The sequence below is a fragment of a genome, unplaced genomic scaffold, assembly GCF_019419815.1.
Source record: "Pyrus x bretschneideri cultivar Hongxiangsu unplaced genomic scaffold, Pyrus_bretschneideri_v1 Contig39, whole genome shotgun sequence".
NCBI classification, from domain to species: Eukaryota; Viridiplantae; Streptophyta; class Magnoliopsida; order Rosales; family Rosaceae; genus Pyrus; species Pyrus x bretschneideri.
In genome coordinates this window covers 4,550,257-4,567,962 of record NW_025999712.1, presented here as the reverse complement: position 1 = coordinate 4,567,962, position 17,706 = coordinate 4,550,257, and the positions used below count along the sequence as shown (strand labels likewise).

Here is a 17,706-nt window from a genome sequence, read left to right as displayed (position 1 = left end):
TCAGGTGAACTAGTAAACAACTTATATGAACTCAATTTCATTCATACTCCAATTCCAGAATATTTAACTAAACAGTTTTAACAGGAATCGAATTTTGACCCTTCCTTATTTCAACTCTTTCTCAATCCAATTTATCTTCAATCCAATTCTTCGTATTTTGATTACGATTACGTAAACGAGCCGTAAATGGATGAAAAAGTTTGCAATGTAAAGTGATATGAGGTACTAATATTTTCTCATAAAGCTTCAACAATACGATAAAAATCGTGAATATTAATCAAAAATCAAGAATATTAATTAAAACTAGGAGCACCTCAAACAAAGCATACACACTTTCAACAATGCAAAGTGAGCAAGTCGTTATCATTTTTTTAAAATACACACTTGATTTAGAATTAAGTTGCATTTTTATTGTCACTTAGTATTAAGATATGGAGGTATTTTTCTTCACTTGAAAGTGAGAAGTCTTAGGTTTAAATTTCGTGAATGACAAATTCGAATATTTTCCTCTTCTTAGTATAAAAATAACGATATTTTTAAAAAAATTACATTTTTATTAAAAATTAATTTCAAAAATATTTTCTCGAAATAGAATTTCGTATGTTTCATGCACTTTCCAGACAAGTCTATAAACTGGTAGATTTTTTATTGCTCTTTGGATCTAAGAATTAAAAAAATAAAAATTTTATTGTGCGAAGAATTTAAAAAATAATAATTTACAATGAGAGAGTGGCAGGTGTTGACAAGGTTCTGAAATCTGAAACGGCCCTCATTTGTTTGGTAGCGTTTGTCTGCCGCATCCCCATTTTGAATAAATATGTACCCTCCAAAATCTTCAATTACCGATTCACACATCCCCTAATTCCCCTCCATATATATTCTCCCCTCCCATTACATTCCTCTCCTAAATTCTCTCCCACCAGTCATTTTCCCGCACTTTTTCTCCCCCCACCCCCACACAATTTTCTCGGTAACCAAACAGCTCTTTTCTCTGACTCCAAACTCTTTGTTTCTACAGAGCCATCAGCCATGGCTGTCACTTCCAGAGGCCGGCCCTCCCACCTCCAAATCCCCAGCAAATGGCGCGACTCGGAAACCAGTCCGGACCGGATTAGTTCGGCCCAGACTGGTCCCAGTCTCCCCATCACTCCCCAAAAAGTCCCTGTCGTTTACTACCTCTCCAGGAACGGCCAGCTCGAGCACCCTCACTTCATGGAAGTCCCTCTCTCCTCTCCCCGTGGCCTCTTTCTCAAAGGTAAGATTTTATTTTCTCTCCACTTTCTTGGCAACCAAACAGGCCCAAATCACAGAAACTTAATTTGTAAGTTTCGCTCCTCAGATGTTATTAACCGGTTGAACTTGCTACGTGGCAAGGGCATGGCTTTGATGTACTCCTGGTCTTCCAAACGGTAAGAGCGAGCTTTCTCAGATACCGTCTGATCTAATTAGTAATTTTTTTTTTTCAACGGTCTGATTGCTTGACTTCTTTGGAATTGAAATTTCAGGAGCTACAAAACCGGCTTCGTGTGGCATGATTTGACGGAGGACGACTTGATACACCCGTCGCACGGCGACGAGTACGTGCTCAAGGGGTCGGAGCTTCTTGACCCGCCGCTGAACCATCTGGCTCTCGAGGCGGCGTCGTCGAGGTCTCTGAGACCGCCGCCAGAGGCGCTGAAGTCCGCCGAAGATTTCGAATCTCCGGTGATTTCACGCCGGCGAAACCAGTCGTGGAATTCGATCGATTTGAACGAGTACAAGGTGTACAAGACCGAGTCAGTCGGCGAGTCCGCCAGAAAAGCGGCCGCCGACGCGTCGACTCAGACCGACGAAAAACGGCACCGACGTCGTGTTGTTCGAGACGAGCACGAGGAAAAAGGTCAAGGTCAAAGTCAGCGCGAGGTGATTCGGATTCAGAGTCAGAGTACGGAGCTGAGCAGGGGCGAGATTTCGCCTCCGCCGTCTGATTCGAGCCCCGAAACGCTCGAGTCGCTGATGAAGGCGGATGGGCGGCTGGTGCTCTGCTCGAACGGGGCGAACGAGGAGGAGGCAGTGAACCAGACGGCTGAGATCTGTCCAACTGGGAAGATGAAGGCGTCAACAGTCCTGATGCAATTGTTATCGTGCGGCTCGATCTCGTTCAGGGACTGCGGATCCACGGCGGTGAGGGAGCAGGGGTTCTCGCTGATTGGGCATTACAAGCCTAGGCTGCCACGTGGCGTGACCGGAAATCAGGTCGGGACGGAGAGCGTAATTTCGAATTTAGCGGGGGTAAAATTGGAAGATAAGGAGTATTTTAGCGGGAGCTTAATTGAGACCAAGAAAGAGGCGGTTCCGTCTTTAAAGAGGTCTTCTTCTTACAATGCAGATAGGTAAGTTTGCTTATGCATTTAATTTTGTGTGCTTAGTTGCTTTCTTCTAATACTGTTTATCGAAGCGGAATTGTTATGAACATTCTAAAATATATATTTTTTAGTTTGCAAAATTTTAAAAAATAATTAAAATTTGGGCCTTAAATAGAATTATAGTTATATGTTTTTACAACAAAAAGTTGATATAAAAGTACTAATGTACTTTGATATTATGAGTTCAAAGTGGATAGATAGAAAGTCAATAGCAAGTCTCCGTTTGAAATTATCATCCCCACATCTAACCTTCAATCTATCCTTAGTCATCTATCAACTTTGAACTCATAATTTTTTCTTATTACAAGCATAGCTAATAATTGCAGGTGACGACTTGGTGTGTTAGTACTTTTAAGGACATATCAGTGCATTTATATCAATTTTTGTTTGTAATTATTATAAACTTAAAAATGTTGCTATAAATCGGGTCTAAATTTTCATTTCATCGTTGACTTGATAACTTTGTGACTTGGAATTATTTGCAGTGAATTTTTAGTTTTTATGAAGGTTGTTGGTTAAAGTAGGCACACACTAACTTAGAAGCATCTGCAGTGGTAGGTAAAAGGTTGAACGGGGCCTACGTTTTTATCTTGTACCATCATTTGGACAAGGCCTACCTTTTAAGTTCATGTAGTAAAAAGTTGATTTGAAGTTTCATCTTGAAAATGATTATACTCTTTCAGCAAGTCTATTAATTTTACGGTAGAATTTCAACGTTTTATTTTTATAATTTTATGAATATTTTGGTAAAAGTAGGCACACATTTTAAGTTTTTAACTTAGAAGCATCTGCAGTGGTAGGTGATGGGTAAGGTAGGTAAAAAGCTGATTTGAAGTTTCACCTTGAAAATGCTTATCCTCTTTAAGCAAGTTTATTGCATAATAAAGGTTTCTGTCCCTGGCTTTCCCGAGATTCGAGTTAGAAAGATTTTGATTCTCTGATAGCCCGTTTGGTCCGTTTGGTCCGTTTGGTCTGCTTTCGGTTTTGAATGAATATTCGTACGGTTAATTGAGACGTCGCCAGCTGGCTCTGCCTTTCCTATTGAACGCCATTTCTAGTTTTTAGCATGGAGTATAGATACTCTCTGGATCAAAAAAAACGGAGCATACGAATCAAATGATTCAGATCGTCGAAATTTGATGAAACGGTTATAATTATTATAACTTTAGAGGAGCTTCTATTTGTAACCGTTAAATTAAATTTCAACGGTCCGGAACATTTGATCCATGGGCTTTGTTTTTTAGGTCCAAAGAAGATTTGTACTCTTTGGTATGGATCAAGGATAATGTACAGTTTAACTTTTTAATGCTAATTCTCCACTGGGGTACGTCATATACTGGAGCATCATAGGATTTTTGTGACCTTAATTAAGCTTGTTATCTACAAAATGTGGGCCCCTGCAGTTGTGATCTTAGCAGATTACAGTTGCAGTTTTAGGATTTAATTCTATAAATATTCAGTGCAGACAGAAATGGAATTCAAATCCGTGAAATCGTCACGTGAACATCTCTTTCATACCAACTAGAGAGTCAAATTAGTTTTTGTTTAATTTTATTGATAAAAAAAAATGATTTTCTTGGCAATTTTATTGATTAATCAATTTTTTTATGTAGTAATTTTGATTAATTGATTTAAAATATGCATGGAATTGCAGGAGTGCGCAGCTGCAATTGGAGGAAACAGAGAAAGGTGGAGTGCGAGCAAAGTGCATTCCCAGGAAACCCAAAGGAATACCCACCAAGAGAGAGATCAACCACATCGCCTCTAGTAGTGATGGTAGTTGTACTAGTAGTCATGTAGGAGGGAGCAAACGACTCGAGGTTCATCAATAAGTTGCGGAGCTGTGTTACGGCCAGTCTTCTATACATGTCATGCACACATCTTTTTAGCTTAACACAACCAGAAATTGGAAAAATAGCGGAATGAATGATAACGAGAAGCATAGGCAAAATACGCGGCGGCGGCAGCGTTTTAGGCAGCACATTGCATTTCACGGCACAATGAGCGCAAGCTTCGACGGGGAAACAAAGCATGGGGCGTGGGAATCTTACGAAAGCTAGAAGAGTTGAAGTTGCGTCTTGGTTTCTATGGGGGACCGAAGTTTGTTCCTTGATTTATGTGAATATTTGCTAAAGTCTGTGCCTTTGTTTTGAGTTTTTGACCTTAGGACATGGGTAATGGAAAGAATAATGTCCTAGGCATCCAAAGCGCATCGTTTTCGACCACCCACGTGAGCCATGTTTTTGAGATTGGAGAGGTAATTGGTTAATGTTTCCTCCTCCAAGAAAGAAAGACATGGGGAATTCGCTTGTGGTTCTTTATGTAGGAGGCAATTGAGGGTTTTGAGTGTGGAATGATGTAGAAAAGTAGAGGTGCTTCTATATATGGCATTAGAGATATGAAATCACAATTTCCAATTGTCCATGCTTGTGTTGATCAAGAATGTACCTCTTTTCCTTTCTTTTTTCCCTTTTTTTTTTCTTCAGTGCAGAAAATGTTTTATGATTGCGTTCAACGAATGATATGACTATCTCTTACTCTGAAAAGACATAATAATTGTGATCCTCCACATTTTGTAATGACGTTAATATAGTATGAAAAACAGTCTTGTTCTCTTGGTTACTTGGTCGGTGACCAATGTTTATTGGCATTGGCTTTTGATTTGACATCAAGGATGAGGAATAGATAGATGCGTTCTTAATGTTTTAGTTTCAATCCTTAATATCAAATTTAAATACGAGTGACCATACATTTATTGGTAGTTTGTTAGGAGAACTTTTCTCCACAAACAAAAAGGATATATCTACTTAGTCGCTCGCTCACATGAAATATATGGCTAACATTTTTACTTAATATTCGGTCTTTTCTTAAAAATTATTATTGCCATTTTAAAATATTCTTCATGAATGTCAATATTTTAATTATTGTTGAGATTATTATTTAATACTACGATCTGGTGGTATTCATCTTCACTTGTAAATGAGAGGTCTTAGGTTCGATTCTCGCCAAAGATGATTTTGAACCACATTATTGTTATTCCATCGTGAGACTAAGCCTAACTTCTTTCCCTTGATATAACTAATATCGTTTATTCAATATATGTATCAATACAGAATATTAGCCCACTCCTCTCTCTTTCTCTTGTTTTACTTCTCCCATTAATGGTTTGGGCTGTTTTATTTCTGCCTTGCCCAAGTTTAAAGTAAATCATCAGTCCATATGCACTTTCTGGGCTTTATCACCAAAATCAAAGCTATTATTTTTCTGGCTTCCATTCTAATTCAAATGCCATTTTTTTTAATGAACGATAGAATAATTACATTAATTTATCTAAATTATCGGAAAAGGAGATCTGAGCTTGCATGCAGATACTTCCGTAGCCAACTTCACTAAAATCTTTCATATTCTTTTTTCACATTTGATCAACAAGGGATTTCAGACTCTTGTAACTAAGAGCTAGCTGTTGGTCCATAAAACCTTACACAAGTTTAGATTTTTTTTTGGTAAAAACATAAGTTTAGATATTTGATATAAGAGGAAACACTAAGGGTTGGTTTGGTATTGATGTGCTTTGAAAAAAAGCTGCTTCTGCTGTGTTGTGAGAATAAGCAGCTGTGAAATAAAGCAGCAAAGTGTTTGGTAAACTTTTTTGTAAAAGTGCTTTTGAAAAAAAAAAAAGCAGTATTATAGTGTTTGGTAAACTTTTATGTAAAACAGATGTGAAAAAAAGCCAGTTTTTCAAAGCTGGGTTTTGCAGCTTCTTGTTTTTGGCTTTTTTTCACCCAAAACTGTGAAAAAAAGCTGAAGCTGAATGTTTACCAAACACAAAAACAGCTCCCAGCTTTTTTTGATACCAGTTTTTTTTCAGAATCACCTCAGTACCAAACCAGGCCTAACTATCATCCTTATCACAGAGGGCGTTTGTAGGCCAAGGGACAGGAGCACTAATTCCTGCACCCAAGGTCTTAAGTTTGATTCTTCCCTCTGCCGGTATCGTTTTTCTAAAAATTTTATCCGTGTTTTAGACTTGTACTCTAGGAAGCTGTACCCAGCAATCCAAAATAATCATTATGCACTCTTTCTTGCTGTTTGAGAATCTGGCTTAGCCGAACATTGGTTGTGGCTCCATATCGATTTATTAACTTGAATGGTTATTGAACTCTGGTTTCTCTAATTGTGTAAATATGAACATAAATGTTAGGGGGCGTTTGATAATTATTTCGTCTTCAGTTTTTTTGTTTTTAGTGAAATTGAAAACTGAAATCTTGTTTGGTAACTATTTTTAGTTTTCAGTTTTCAAAAAAATGAAATTGAAAGCCAAAAAGTGAATATTCGAGGCCAAATTTTGGAAAACTCAAGAAAGTAGTTTTCAGTTATAATTTTTTTGAAAACAGAAAACAGTTACCAAATAAGATTAAGTTTTCAATGAAAAAAAACAAAAATCAAAAAACGAAATTATTATCAAACAGCTCCTAAATTATTAAGTATAATTCGGTACAAAGAAAAGAAAATATTGGCATCATCTACTTTCTTGATAAGCTGAACTGCTCCACAAAGGCTAGTAGATAAGCACTTCATGTTGTACTGATGCGGAGGCTTCATCTGCTGGAGCAAAACGACACTCACTATCCAATACAAGCACAATGTAAGCACTAAGAAACGTTCTGATCAAACACGCGAAATAATATGCTATGTATTCGGTTGTATATCCCATTGTTTCTTATTTCTGACATTACATAAAACCGAAAATAGCTAAGAATCTCTCTAAACAAAAACGTTCATGTCTTGCCACGATGTTCATAACTTGCTACATCCTATTGTCATTTTCAGAAAACGACGTAAAAATCAGTACACGATTGAACAGCATCTGAGTCCATGTGCACTTGAAGCTCGTCGACGAAAAGGTTTATGGTCGATATGATAAGTGTAAGAAAATGACTAAGAATTACACTAGTGACAAACGAAAGAAAACATGTACATTAAGGAAGATAGATGTTGTCGTCTGTTCTTTGTAAGTCCTAGAGTAGGAGAATACTTGTATGGTTAGGATAAATCGTTACGGTGGCGTCTCCTGCTAATTATATAAAATATGTGTTAGTGTCACTTTATGTCCTTGTATCATTGGCATTAGATACTACCATGACGATGTACCCGTGTCATACACGTTGTTTTCCTTAAATAAATCAATGTTCGTTCAATGTTGTATCCTTCGATATATATATATTTTTCGTCAGAAGTATCCATTTGATATAAGCCCCATAGCAGGCGCCCCACGATTACCAGATGATGAAGAATTGTATGCTCAACATGTTTACTTACCAAAAAATGATAAAAAGGATTTGTGTAAAACTTATCGTTATGAAAGTCGACTAGACCATAGTGCTTGTGGCGGGCCAAATTAAGTAGATATTCTTCACTTCATGGGGCAATTTTTGTTTTAAGTTACAAGATATTTACAAATATTAGGATTGGGTCAATCAATACTTTGTGGTTTTAAGAAGAAATTAATCAAGGAAAATTCTGGTAAGCGATATCGACATTAGTTGTAGAGGAAAATTGTTTTTAGAAGTTTTAGTTGAAGAGGAAATTGTTTTCATTGGCTTATAAAATTATTTATTAACCTAAACAAGTTTCCTACTATTTCATATACGGAAATATATTTTCATGAAAATAATTTTGTTTCATAAATATATTTTAATACAACCATATATTTACATTAAAAGATCGAGAATTTAGAATACACGTTAAATGATATATTCATGTAGTTTTATACGTTTCCTTTTTTATAGAAAAAGAAAAAAGGGAGAAACAAGGAAAAAAATAGTAGTGGTAAAGAGAAATTTTTTAAGAGTAATGCTAGGGAGACTAAATTTGTAAACTAAATTACGTGTCACCAATAGGAATAAACTCGTTTATCAACATTTAAGTAATAAATTAATTATCAACTTCCATGTTCTTTAGTTTTCAAAACTTTGTCTTCAAATTTAATCTTCCTAGCATTATTTATTTTTAATGTTCTGAGAACACGGCTCGGAACACCACATGTCATATCACATTCACTGTATCAAATTGTGTCCAATCAATTATAATATTACATTTACTGTATCATATCGTGTTCCGTGTTGAAAAATTCTCGTGGTAGAAGGCAAAATATCCACTTTTCCACGATGCCATGTAGTGTATAACAGAATTTACACTCCTTTTACCAAATCTAGGAATTTGGCCACGACTAGGAGTTCATGGCATATTGGTCATTCCACATATTAACTTGACCCTCAATTTGTTCATCCGACACAAATCGAAACCCATGGGAAAATTTGCTTTCTGGTTTCCCCATCGTTTCTCGAAATTTGAAGGCAGTGTCCAACCAATTTAAGCACTAAAACCCTCTGTAAAGTTCACCCCCCCTCTCTCTCTCTCTCTCTCTGAATTCTGTGTATTTATATTTATAGTGTGGCTATACATATATATAGATATATCGATATATAATCTGTAGCAAAAGCAGCAATGCCCATGTCTCTCACTCGTGTTGCCACATTGTCCTAAACAAACACAAACCCACATGTCAAAGTTTGGATTTTTCTCACTTGTAGTTTCGTCTATTTATTTCATCAAGGCTCTCTATTTTTCTCCATTTTTCCTGTACGTTTCAGAACATCCGTTGAAAACACACACTGCGAGTAGCAACAGCTGTTCAAAAGCACTTTTGCATGTTGCTGCTTTTGCTCATTCTCTGCTGATCTCTCTGCTTGTTGTTCAGCACGTATATTGTATCATGGCAGATGGGTTTTTGATATTTTTATGAATTGTATCAGGGTTTGTGTTCTTCCTGTTGTTTGGAGCTGGAGGGTTTCTGGGTTTTGATTCGATTTAGTTGTTGTGGGCTGTGCGCTGATGGGTCCTGTGAGAGGGATTAGGAAGAGAAAGAAGGCTGAGAAGAAGGGTGAGGAGAATGCTTCTGGTTCTGGGTCATCAGAGAAGGAAGGTCCTGTGGATTGGTGGGATGAATTCTCCAGGAGAATTAATGGTATTGTTTCCTTTGATATTTTGATTGCTTTTTTACTCTAATTTGTTTTTGCTTTGTTTGTCTATTTTTGCTTTATGATATGCTGCTTTATTTTCAGCTTTTTCAACAGTTATATTATGTTGATTGTGTTTGTGCTTTTAATGTTTAATGGACTTCTGTAAATTGATTCTGTCTAATTCAAATTGGTTTATGTTTTCTTCCGCATTCTACTTCTGTGTCGATATATTGCGAATGCGTTTATGCACGATGAAGAAGGATCCCTAATCTGAATTTGACCTAACAATCTGGCTTCATTGCCTTCTTGAATATTAGAAAAGATAAGATTAATTATACTAAGTTTAGGATAAGATAAGATTGATTATATTAATTATGTTCTGTCTAACTCAAATAGGTCCTTCTACAATGCCTGCAGCATTTATGCATTTTATAATTAACAGGACGGTTCATTGTTATCATATTTATGCAATCAGGAACTCAAAGGTATTTAACTCGTAATATAACATTTCAATTTTGTGAAGAAGTTTGCTTGTGTGAATTCTAGCTGTCTTTCTATTTTTGTTTTCATTACTGATCAACATACTTAACGACTGAACAATAACACTGCTCGAAGAACACCCATTTAATCCGAAATCTTGAGGTAATGACAGTATGCTACTAGCTATTAAAGATGGCAGTCTACTGTCCACATAGAAATGATCATCTTACTTGATACAGACACTGTAAAAGTTTAGACTAAAAGTTCAGTTATCTTTTTAAGTTTGGAAATGCCGATAATCATTAGTTTGAGCGTTACACGATGTGGGAATTGATAAAGTGTTGAGCTGGTTGTAAAGAGACTTAGGTACAAACTGTTTAAAAGTTTCTCCATTATTCAGAAGGTATATCCCTAGTGGTACAAGGAACTTAAAAGAAACATAATACTTTTAGGTCTAATTTGATTTGATATGCAGTTCTGGGGCTGGAGTGAAATTCACAAAAGAATACTTAATCATGGAGTTATTTGAAGGTTTTTTTTTGTTAATTTTTGTATATTAGAAACCATTTCTGTGTTCCTTCTGAAATTGTCTCAGAAGCTGTTGATTAATTTGGAGGGCACTGTAGATTGATTGTGCATACAACTACCCTTGATATGATTTGAGTTAGCCAATATATATGTAACTGTAGTTGCCTATGTCAAGTTTGTGATCGAACATAAGGCATATGCCCGGCCCCGTTAAAAATAAAAAAGAAAGGAGGAGACAAAGTGCTTCTTCTTGATAAGAATAATATTGGAAGTCCTTGAAATATGCAGTCTATATGTCAAGTTCAACAGACACAAGGGTATCTGAGTCAGATAAGCGTGAAAACTATATTAATATGGATGAACATAGTAACACGTGTAGGGAAAGAGACCAAGTTTATAACTAGAGTAATTTGTTTTATACCAGTTAGAGTTAACGCAGACAGAAATAAACATTTTATTCATCATTTGTACAAGTATTGTACTTCATGGGTTGGTAAGTCTCAAAGATCATAAACTGTACCATCCGTAAACCTATGAGCAATATCGGAAGTGTGTATGTATTTCGTAAATTCCCTTCTTGTAGTTAGAGGTTAGGTTGTAACCGCATTGACTTTACCATTTTCACCATGATTTTTGGTTCCTCAAGTAGTGACTGAATTTACAAGCGAGTCTTCTTCTGTGCAAATTATCAACCAGATTGCTGTCATAAATTATCGAAATTGTTACAGAGAAATGCAAACAAATCAGTTTCATGTTTTGATATAACTGACATATCAGTTAGGATGAGGGATTTGATGCGTTAATTATACATCTTTGACACTTACCTTACGCTTGGATGAGGGATTTGAAAAAAGTATATCCTGATTATGGTGGCTCCGCTATTTCCATTCAGTTTTGCACTTGGTTCCATAAAGGAATGATCAAAGTTTATGCTTGAATAATTTGATCTTCATATTTGAGATTACTGTTACTTCTAATGTCGTAAAACACTCCCATAAAGCATTCAAAGTCACCTCTAAGTACTTCACGTTTGGGGATAATAATATTCCTCTTTTCTTTCCCATCCTGTTTGCAGGTGTGCAGTCTCCATCAAAGGTTTTAGACAAGTTTGAATCTGTTTTTAAGCTATCCAGGAAAACCTTCGACTACATCTGTTCACTTGTGAGTGAAGATATGATGGCAAAGTCGGCACATTTTGTGTTTACAAATGGTAAGCCCTTGTCTTTGCACGATCAAGTCGCTGTAGCCTTAAGAAGATTGAGCTCGGGTGAGTCACTAGTGACAATTGGCGATTCGTTTGGGGTGAACCACTCAACTGTGTCCCAAGTGACCTGGCGATTTGTCGAAGCCATGGAAGAAAGAGGACTTCACCACCTGCAATGGCCTTCCACTGAAGCAGAAATGACAGAAGTTAAATCCAAATTTCAGAAAATACGAGGCTTTCCCAATTGTTGCGGAGTTGTGGATACCACTCACATCATGATGTGTTTGCCTGCTTCAGACCCCACAAGTAACGCATGGCTCGATCAAGAGAAGAATCACAGCATGGTCTTGCAAGCCATTGTGGACCCTGACATGAGGTTTCGGGACATAGTTACCGGATGGCCAGGAAAAATGAAGGACTGGTCGGTGTTTCAGAGTTCGAATTTTTATCAACTCTGTGCTAGAGGTGAGAGATTGAATGGGAAAAGGTTAGAGCTCTCCACAGGATTGGATATCCGGGAATACATACTTGGGGACTTGGGGTTTTCTTTATTGCCCTATCTCGTGATCCCCTATGAAGGGAAAGAACTCCCAGAGCCGAAAGCTCAGTTCAATAAGTGGCATTATGCTACGCAGAAGGTAGCGCAGAGAGCATTGGCAAGGTTGAAGGATAGGTGGAGGATCATTCAGGGAGTGATGTGGAGACCTGACAAACATAGATTGCCAAGGATCATTCTCGTTTGCTGCTTGCTTCACAACATTGTTATAGATATGGAAGGCGGGGTTCAAGACGAGATGCCTCAGTCTCACAAACATGACTCAGAATACCGCCAACAGATTTGTGGAACTGTTGACATAAACGGCGTTCATCTAAGAGAAAAGCTGTCTCTCTACCTGTCTGGAAGAAGGATGCCAATGCCACCTTGATTTTGTTTCTTTTCCGTTTTCTTATGAGAGTTTTATGTATCAAAGACAGTTGTAGTCTTCAGTTTTAAAGTTGTTTTCACGACATATTTCATACCGAAAATTATAGAGCTGAAGTCGGGTTTTCCCGAGTTTTAGTTTCTGACTTGTAGGCTGTTTATTTAGCAGGTGAGCCCCTGACAGTGATATTGTATTGGAATAAACATAAGTTTTCTGAGGATATGATCCAAATTGTGTTATCGTTTAGGCATTGTCGTTTCGATGTTGTATTTCTCAGTTGAATGATGTGCAAACTGCTCCTTTATCCTACAACAACACATCTCTCGATCATACATCTACAGATCTCTAAAAGTTAGGATCTGGGAAAACATTATGTTACATGAGTTTGGATGAACAATCATAACTTAAAACCTTGGTACACTAACGCTTGCACCAGAGACGGATGATACAAAAATCTCGGACCACTTTTGCTTTACAGAATCCGGGACCTTAGAGTCGTCCATGAAGGCGTTCCACATATTCCCCCCAGGACCGCCGAGGACCCAATTAACCTTTGCCGGTGGGATGGGCTTGGAGGGTCTATCATATTCGCCTGAAATATTTCTCTTCACAGAACTAGAAATAACTTTCTGGGACAGGATCTCGCCCAAATTGTTCATCTTTTGAACGCCAGAGCCAGGCGAAAGCTGAAACACAAGTGAAACTCGACAAGGTCAAGCGTAATGGAGGAGAAAATAAGCTTTTGTTTGATCAGGAATTGGAAAAGAACTTACACCAGACTTGTTGGCAGGCATCAATGCCTTGAGGGGAAAATCTTCATTCGCTTCTGTTAGGTATCTCTCAACAGATAATAAAGAACGGAACCGCTTTCCAGTCCCTGGCTCAATATAATACTGCAACACCCGAAAAAAGCATTACGTTTCTGGAGTGCAGTGTACAAGAACCAACATCACAATGTTTTCTTTCAGAACAAATGGATCATAAAAAGAGAGCCATATCTGAGCATATAAAATGTCCGCCAAGAGAAGTTTATCAAATGCCAATTGTTATTCCAACTCAACAGAGAAAACAGCATATCCGTTATAGAGACTTGCATGAAATGGGCACGCCAAATTGGCGGTGTCCCAAACCTAACATGTGTCGCCAAGTGTTTTACCTTCCCACATGTCAATGTGCCTTTGACATTTTCCAATAATATATGATAACAACCATTTTGCATAGTTAACGTAAGTAACTATATTGCAGAATACATATGTTTCGGTGAAGTCAGTGACCCAAAAGAGCAATCAGCTTTAGAATAGTATACATAAGATGTACATGTATATATGCAGTTATGCACAGAGGACCCAGAAACGCACATCCTTGCAATTTCACCAAGTATTTTAAGCATGTACAGCTAGATATACCCTTTCTACAACATAGAAGAGAAAACCCACCAAAACTATAATGAAAAAGAACAAATACCCTGTCTGTGTGACCAGAATAATTGATATTGCTTCGTGGCTTCTCCTCAACTTCCCAACCATCAGGTAGTACAAAGGATGAAGTGGCCCTCCTGGTGCGTGGTGTCATCAGCATCTGCATTGACACTGTCAATAAGGTTTTTTCCCTAATATTTTAGGCATCGCAATATTTTCTTCCTCAATTCGGACTGCTGTAACGGTGACCAGAGATACTCGTAACATCCATTTGTTTTAACTCCTTCATCATGGTTATCTTTTTCAAACAGTTCCACTAGATTGTAATTTTATTACATCTTCAAATATATAAGAACAAATGAATTAGTTCGGGAATCATATTGAAGTGTATGGTAATGAAACAAGGAGAACATAAAAAAACAGTTATGGTACCTCAATCTAGTGGTAGTAAACCATGCGAGTGAATCCAAAGTTGTAGAGATTTTGTATATTCAGTGCAGAGGATACAAGTGGGTGATGAACTAAGCATAACTTATGTTTCCTCTGTTTCTAAATTTCTCTTCCCACTCTAACACTTATAGTGGAAGAGAAATTTTAAATATTAACTGTAAATCCTGGAACTCACATTACACTCATTGCCTGGTTTTGATCTTATGGTACGTTGTTCGATTTGCCCTTCTGTTAGGTATCTCTGAACAGCTGCCAGCGAACGAAACTTCAGTCCAGTGCCAGGCTCATAGTAATACTGCAAAACAAAATAAAAAGTCTGAGACCTGGCTGCATAAGATCTAATAGAACTTGAGAACATAATAATCTTTCTGGTGAATTTTCAAAAAAGAAACATTAGACATAGCAACGTTAAGTAGGTGTGGTAGCAGAAGATTTGCACGGATATTATTGATTATCATTACAACTGCAGCTAAAATTCTACAGTACACCAATGTATGACATACATTGCTGAATTTAACCGGTAGATGTGATCCACTTCAATCATAAAAGGCATCGTATACTATATACATTACCGTATGGTAAAAGGACTCTAACTGCAGATGACATAAATTTTCATTTCCAAAAAACTCATAAAATCCATTTGCACAGTAGTGCAAACGGCTACCACGCTGTTGTTCTGCGTGGCCTAAAAACCCAATGTGGGCAATGTGGGATGTGTAGCATAAACTACTGCTGTTGCTCAAGCATTATGCTTTGTGGATGAAATTTACGGTCACTTTAGAAGAACACGATGATTGGAGTTTCTGATTTCAAAGTTTGATTCCTAACAAGTTATCAGTGTTATTCACTCTGCAATGAAATTTGCCCACAAACCCATAATTATAAACATCCCAGAACCTCTAAAATGCTGGAAAGCATATGGATTTGAGCACCAGTCAAAACCCTGGAAAAACCCCAAATTATAAAAAACCACAACAATCCATACATGCATACATCCATCCATGATCCAGGATCCATGCATGCAAAGGATATACATTGTACGTGCATTTCCAATTTGAACAATTCTACAGAGAGAGAAAGAAAGATCGAACCTTGTCGCTATGTGTTTGGCGCGGGTTGGTAGAGCTAGGGGGACGGGGCTTTTCCTCAACCAACCAACCATCGGGGAGTCTGAAGGACCGGGAGGTGGTGACCAATTGCAATTGCCTTTTGCTGCCACTGCTTCTGGGTTCTTCTCCTTCTTCCCCTGGCCTCATTGTTCGCAGCGGAATCGGCTCCGACTGTGACGATTCCCCCTTCACCATCGTCACTGTGCTGTCACTGTAGCAGATTAGCAATGTGCTTGTTTGGGGTTCTGCTATTAAAGTTAACTGTGCCTTGGACCAGCAGAGCCCAAGAAACGAAAAAAATGGAATTGGGTCTACAGAGCGTGACAACGCAGTATGATTCCGCTTTCTTAAGAATTATTTGGACAATTTTCCTATTTTATTGGCAAATGATTATACTTGGATTGATTTATTGGTGATGTTAGAGAGACTATCTATGTAAATTATATTTTGTAAACTATGTAATGTGATAGTTGATGATTGAATTGTTTGTTTAAATCATTAAAGAAAATATCGAATCATCAACCGCCACATAATATGGTTTATGAAATATGATCTAAAAACATGGTCTCCTTAGCATTTCTTTCGTGTATTTATGGGATGTTGTCAAACTCGGATTTGGAAGGATTTTAAAGTCAATCAAATGATTTTAAAGGATTTTTAGAATCCATGCAAATATAGGTGTAGTCAATTAAGATTTTAATAGTCATTTTTAAAGTACATCTAAATCTAGGTGTATTGAAAAATTTAAGATTTTATAAGATTTCATTAAGTTGTGGATTTTGCAGGATTTGAGAGCAAGAAATATATATAACCAAGACCAAATAAGATCCTACCTCACACCTTCGGATTTCAAATCCAAGAACCTCTTCCTCTTCCTCTCACACTTTTATCTTCTTCCTTGATCTCTGCAATTTTTTCTTTTATCTCTGCAATTTTTCTATTTCACCTATGCAATTATTCTACATTTCTTTGTGCAATTTTGTGCAATCTTTTCTTCATGGCAGAGAAGGGGAATTGGAATTGGGCTGTGAAGGAAGAGGAGTAAGAGAGAGTCGCGGAAAACAAGATTAGAGGAGTATTGACAAAAAAGAAAAAAGTATTGGAGGTGAGAGGCTAGCTGGAACGGAAAAGAGAGAAGAATAAAGTGGGGAGCAAATAGGATTGGAAAGGGGTGTAGTTGGAGACTTTTAAGTAGTTGGGTTTATGTGATAATCTTAACTTTTTATTTCAGCTTCATTTTGGTGGATGCATGACTTAGATACATTTATAATCATTGACGATTAAGATTCAACGCTGTAAAATCTATCAAAATTCATAGAAATCTATTATATGAATCTTCTCAATTCTTCCAGAATCCGTATGGATTTTGTAGAAGTCATATAATCATATGAAGTTCATCACTTAACAAAATCTATTAAAATCCTTTCAAATTCTAAGTTGACTAGTAAGGGAGGTGATTCTTATTTTCACACCTTTTAAGCTATTGACACACCACTTTTTTTTATTATGGTCATTGACTGAAAACATCAAACGAAATTACGAACAAAATTAAACATAGGTATACAAGAGACAAAAAAAAAAAAAAATTGTGTTTATCATTTTCTTTTGTTAATTGGGTGATATTCAACAAAACTTGGTTATGGCATATGTATAGTATGCACCGTAATCTTTCTTCCTCTTATTGAGAGATGAAAAAGAGAGCCGTGGCATGCAACCGGTACAAACTTTTCTCGCGTTATTCAAACTCAATTGTGAGACTCAAATTTGGGATTCTTTCAACCTTGGAGTGATGTTTCCTTGATTCCCTCACAATCAGCCACTTGACTTGCAAGTGTTGAATTGCTTTAATGGATAAGGTTTTCCTTTTCAACTCAATGTGTTATGAGTTCAAAACCCCTCTCATTCCCTTAATATAGCTTAAAGTAGTAATATCGCTTGTAATTAAAAGAAAATAGCGAATTGAATTTTAAGTGAATCTGAGCTACATTTATTAGTGCGACCTTCATATCGTAACCTAATGTTACATTCAACCGTGTTGTGAGTCAACGTCTCGTGCACGAGACATGTTAAGTAGCTTAGATCTACCTGTTAAATTCCCTTGATTTTTGGGTTCGTGTTTGGAAAAAGGGTCTCCAAATCTTGGTTTGCTCTTCAGTGAAGGCTTTCT

The 17,706-nt window shown here is 37.1% G+C and overlaps 3 protein-coding genes across 4 annotated transcripts; 2 read left to right on the top strand and 1 right to left on the bottom strand.

Moving 5' to 3' along the window:
• The first annotated feature begins 965 nt into the window (after positions 1-965).
• On the top strand, positions 966-4,866 carry LOC103930705 (protein SOSEKI 5). The gene is made up of 4 exons (XM_009340074.3): positions 966-1,255; positions 1,340-1,409; positions 1,506-2,372; positions 4,060-4,866. Exons 1-4 carry the CDS (start codon positions 1,030-1,032, stop codon positions 4,235-4,237), a joined length of 1,341 nt encoding a protein of 446 aa, XP_009338349.2. The 5' UTR covers positions 966-1,029; the 3' UTR covers positions 4,238-4,866.
• A 3,815-nt stretch (positions 4,867-8,681) lies between these two features.
• LOC103930707 (protein ALP1-like) lies at positions 8,682-12,808 on the top strand. Of its 2 annotated transcripts, XM_048564761.1 has the most exons (3): positions 8,682-8,796; positions 9,221-9,432; positions 11,511-12,808. In XM_048564761.1, the coding sequence occupies exons 2-3, from the start codon at positions 9,300-9,302 to the stop codon at positions 12,563-12,565; spliced, it is 1,188 nt and encodes a 395-aa protein (XP_048420718.1). In that variant the 5' UTR covers positions 8,682-8,796; positions 9,221-9,299; the 3' UTR covers positions 12,566-12,808. The 2 variants fall into 2 exon arrangements, with proteins under 2 accessions (XP_048420718.1, XP_009338352.2); XM_009340077.3 differs by lacking the exon at positions 8,682-8,796 and having other exon boundaries at positions 8,824-9,432.
• A 36-nt stretch (positions 12,809-12,844) lies between these two features.
• Positions 12,845-15,844, bottom strand: LOC103930706 (methyl-CpG-binding domain-containing protein 7-like). The gene is made up of 5 exons (XM_009340076.3): positions 15,522-15,844; positions 14,606-14,725; positions 14,027-14,140; positions 13,336-13,455; positions 12,845-13,248 (listed from the first exon to the last, which is right to left on the bottom strand). The coding sequence occupies exons 1-5, from the start codon at positions 15,732-15,734 to the stop codon at positions 12,967-12,969; spliced, it is 849 nt and encodes a 282-aa protein (XP_009338351.2). The 5' UTR covers positions 15,735-15,844; the 3' UTR covers positions 12,845-12,966.
• Positions 15,845-17,706: the final 1,862 nt, after the last annotated feature.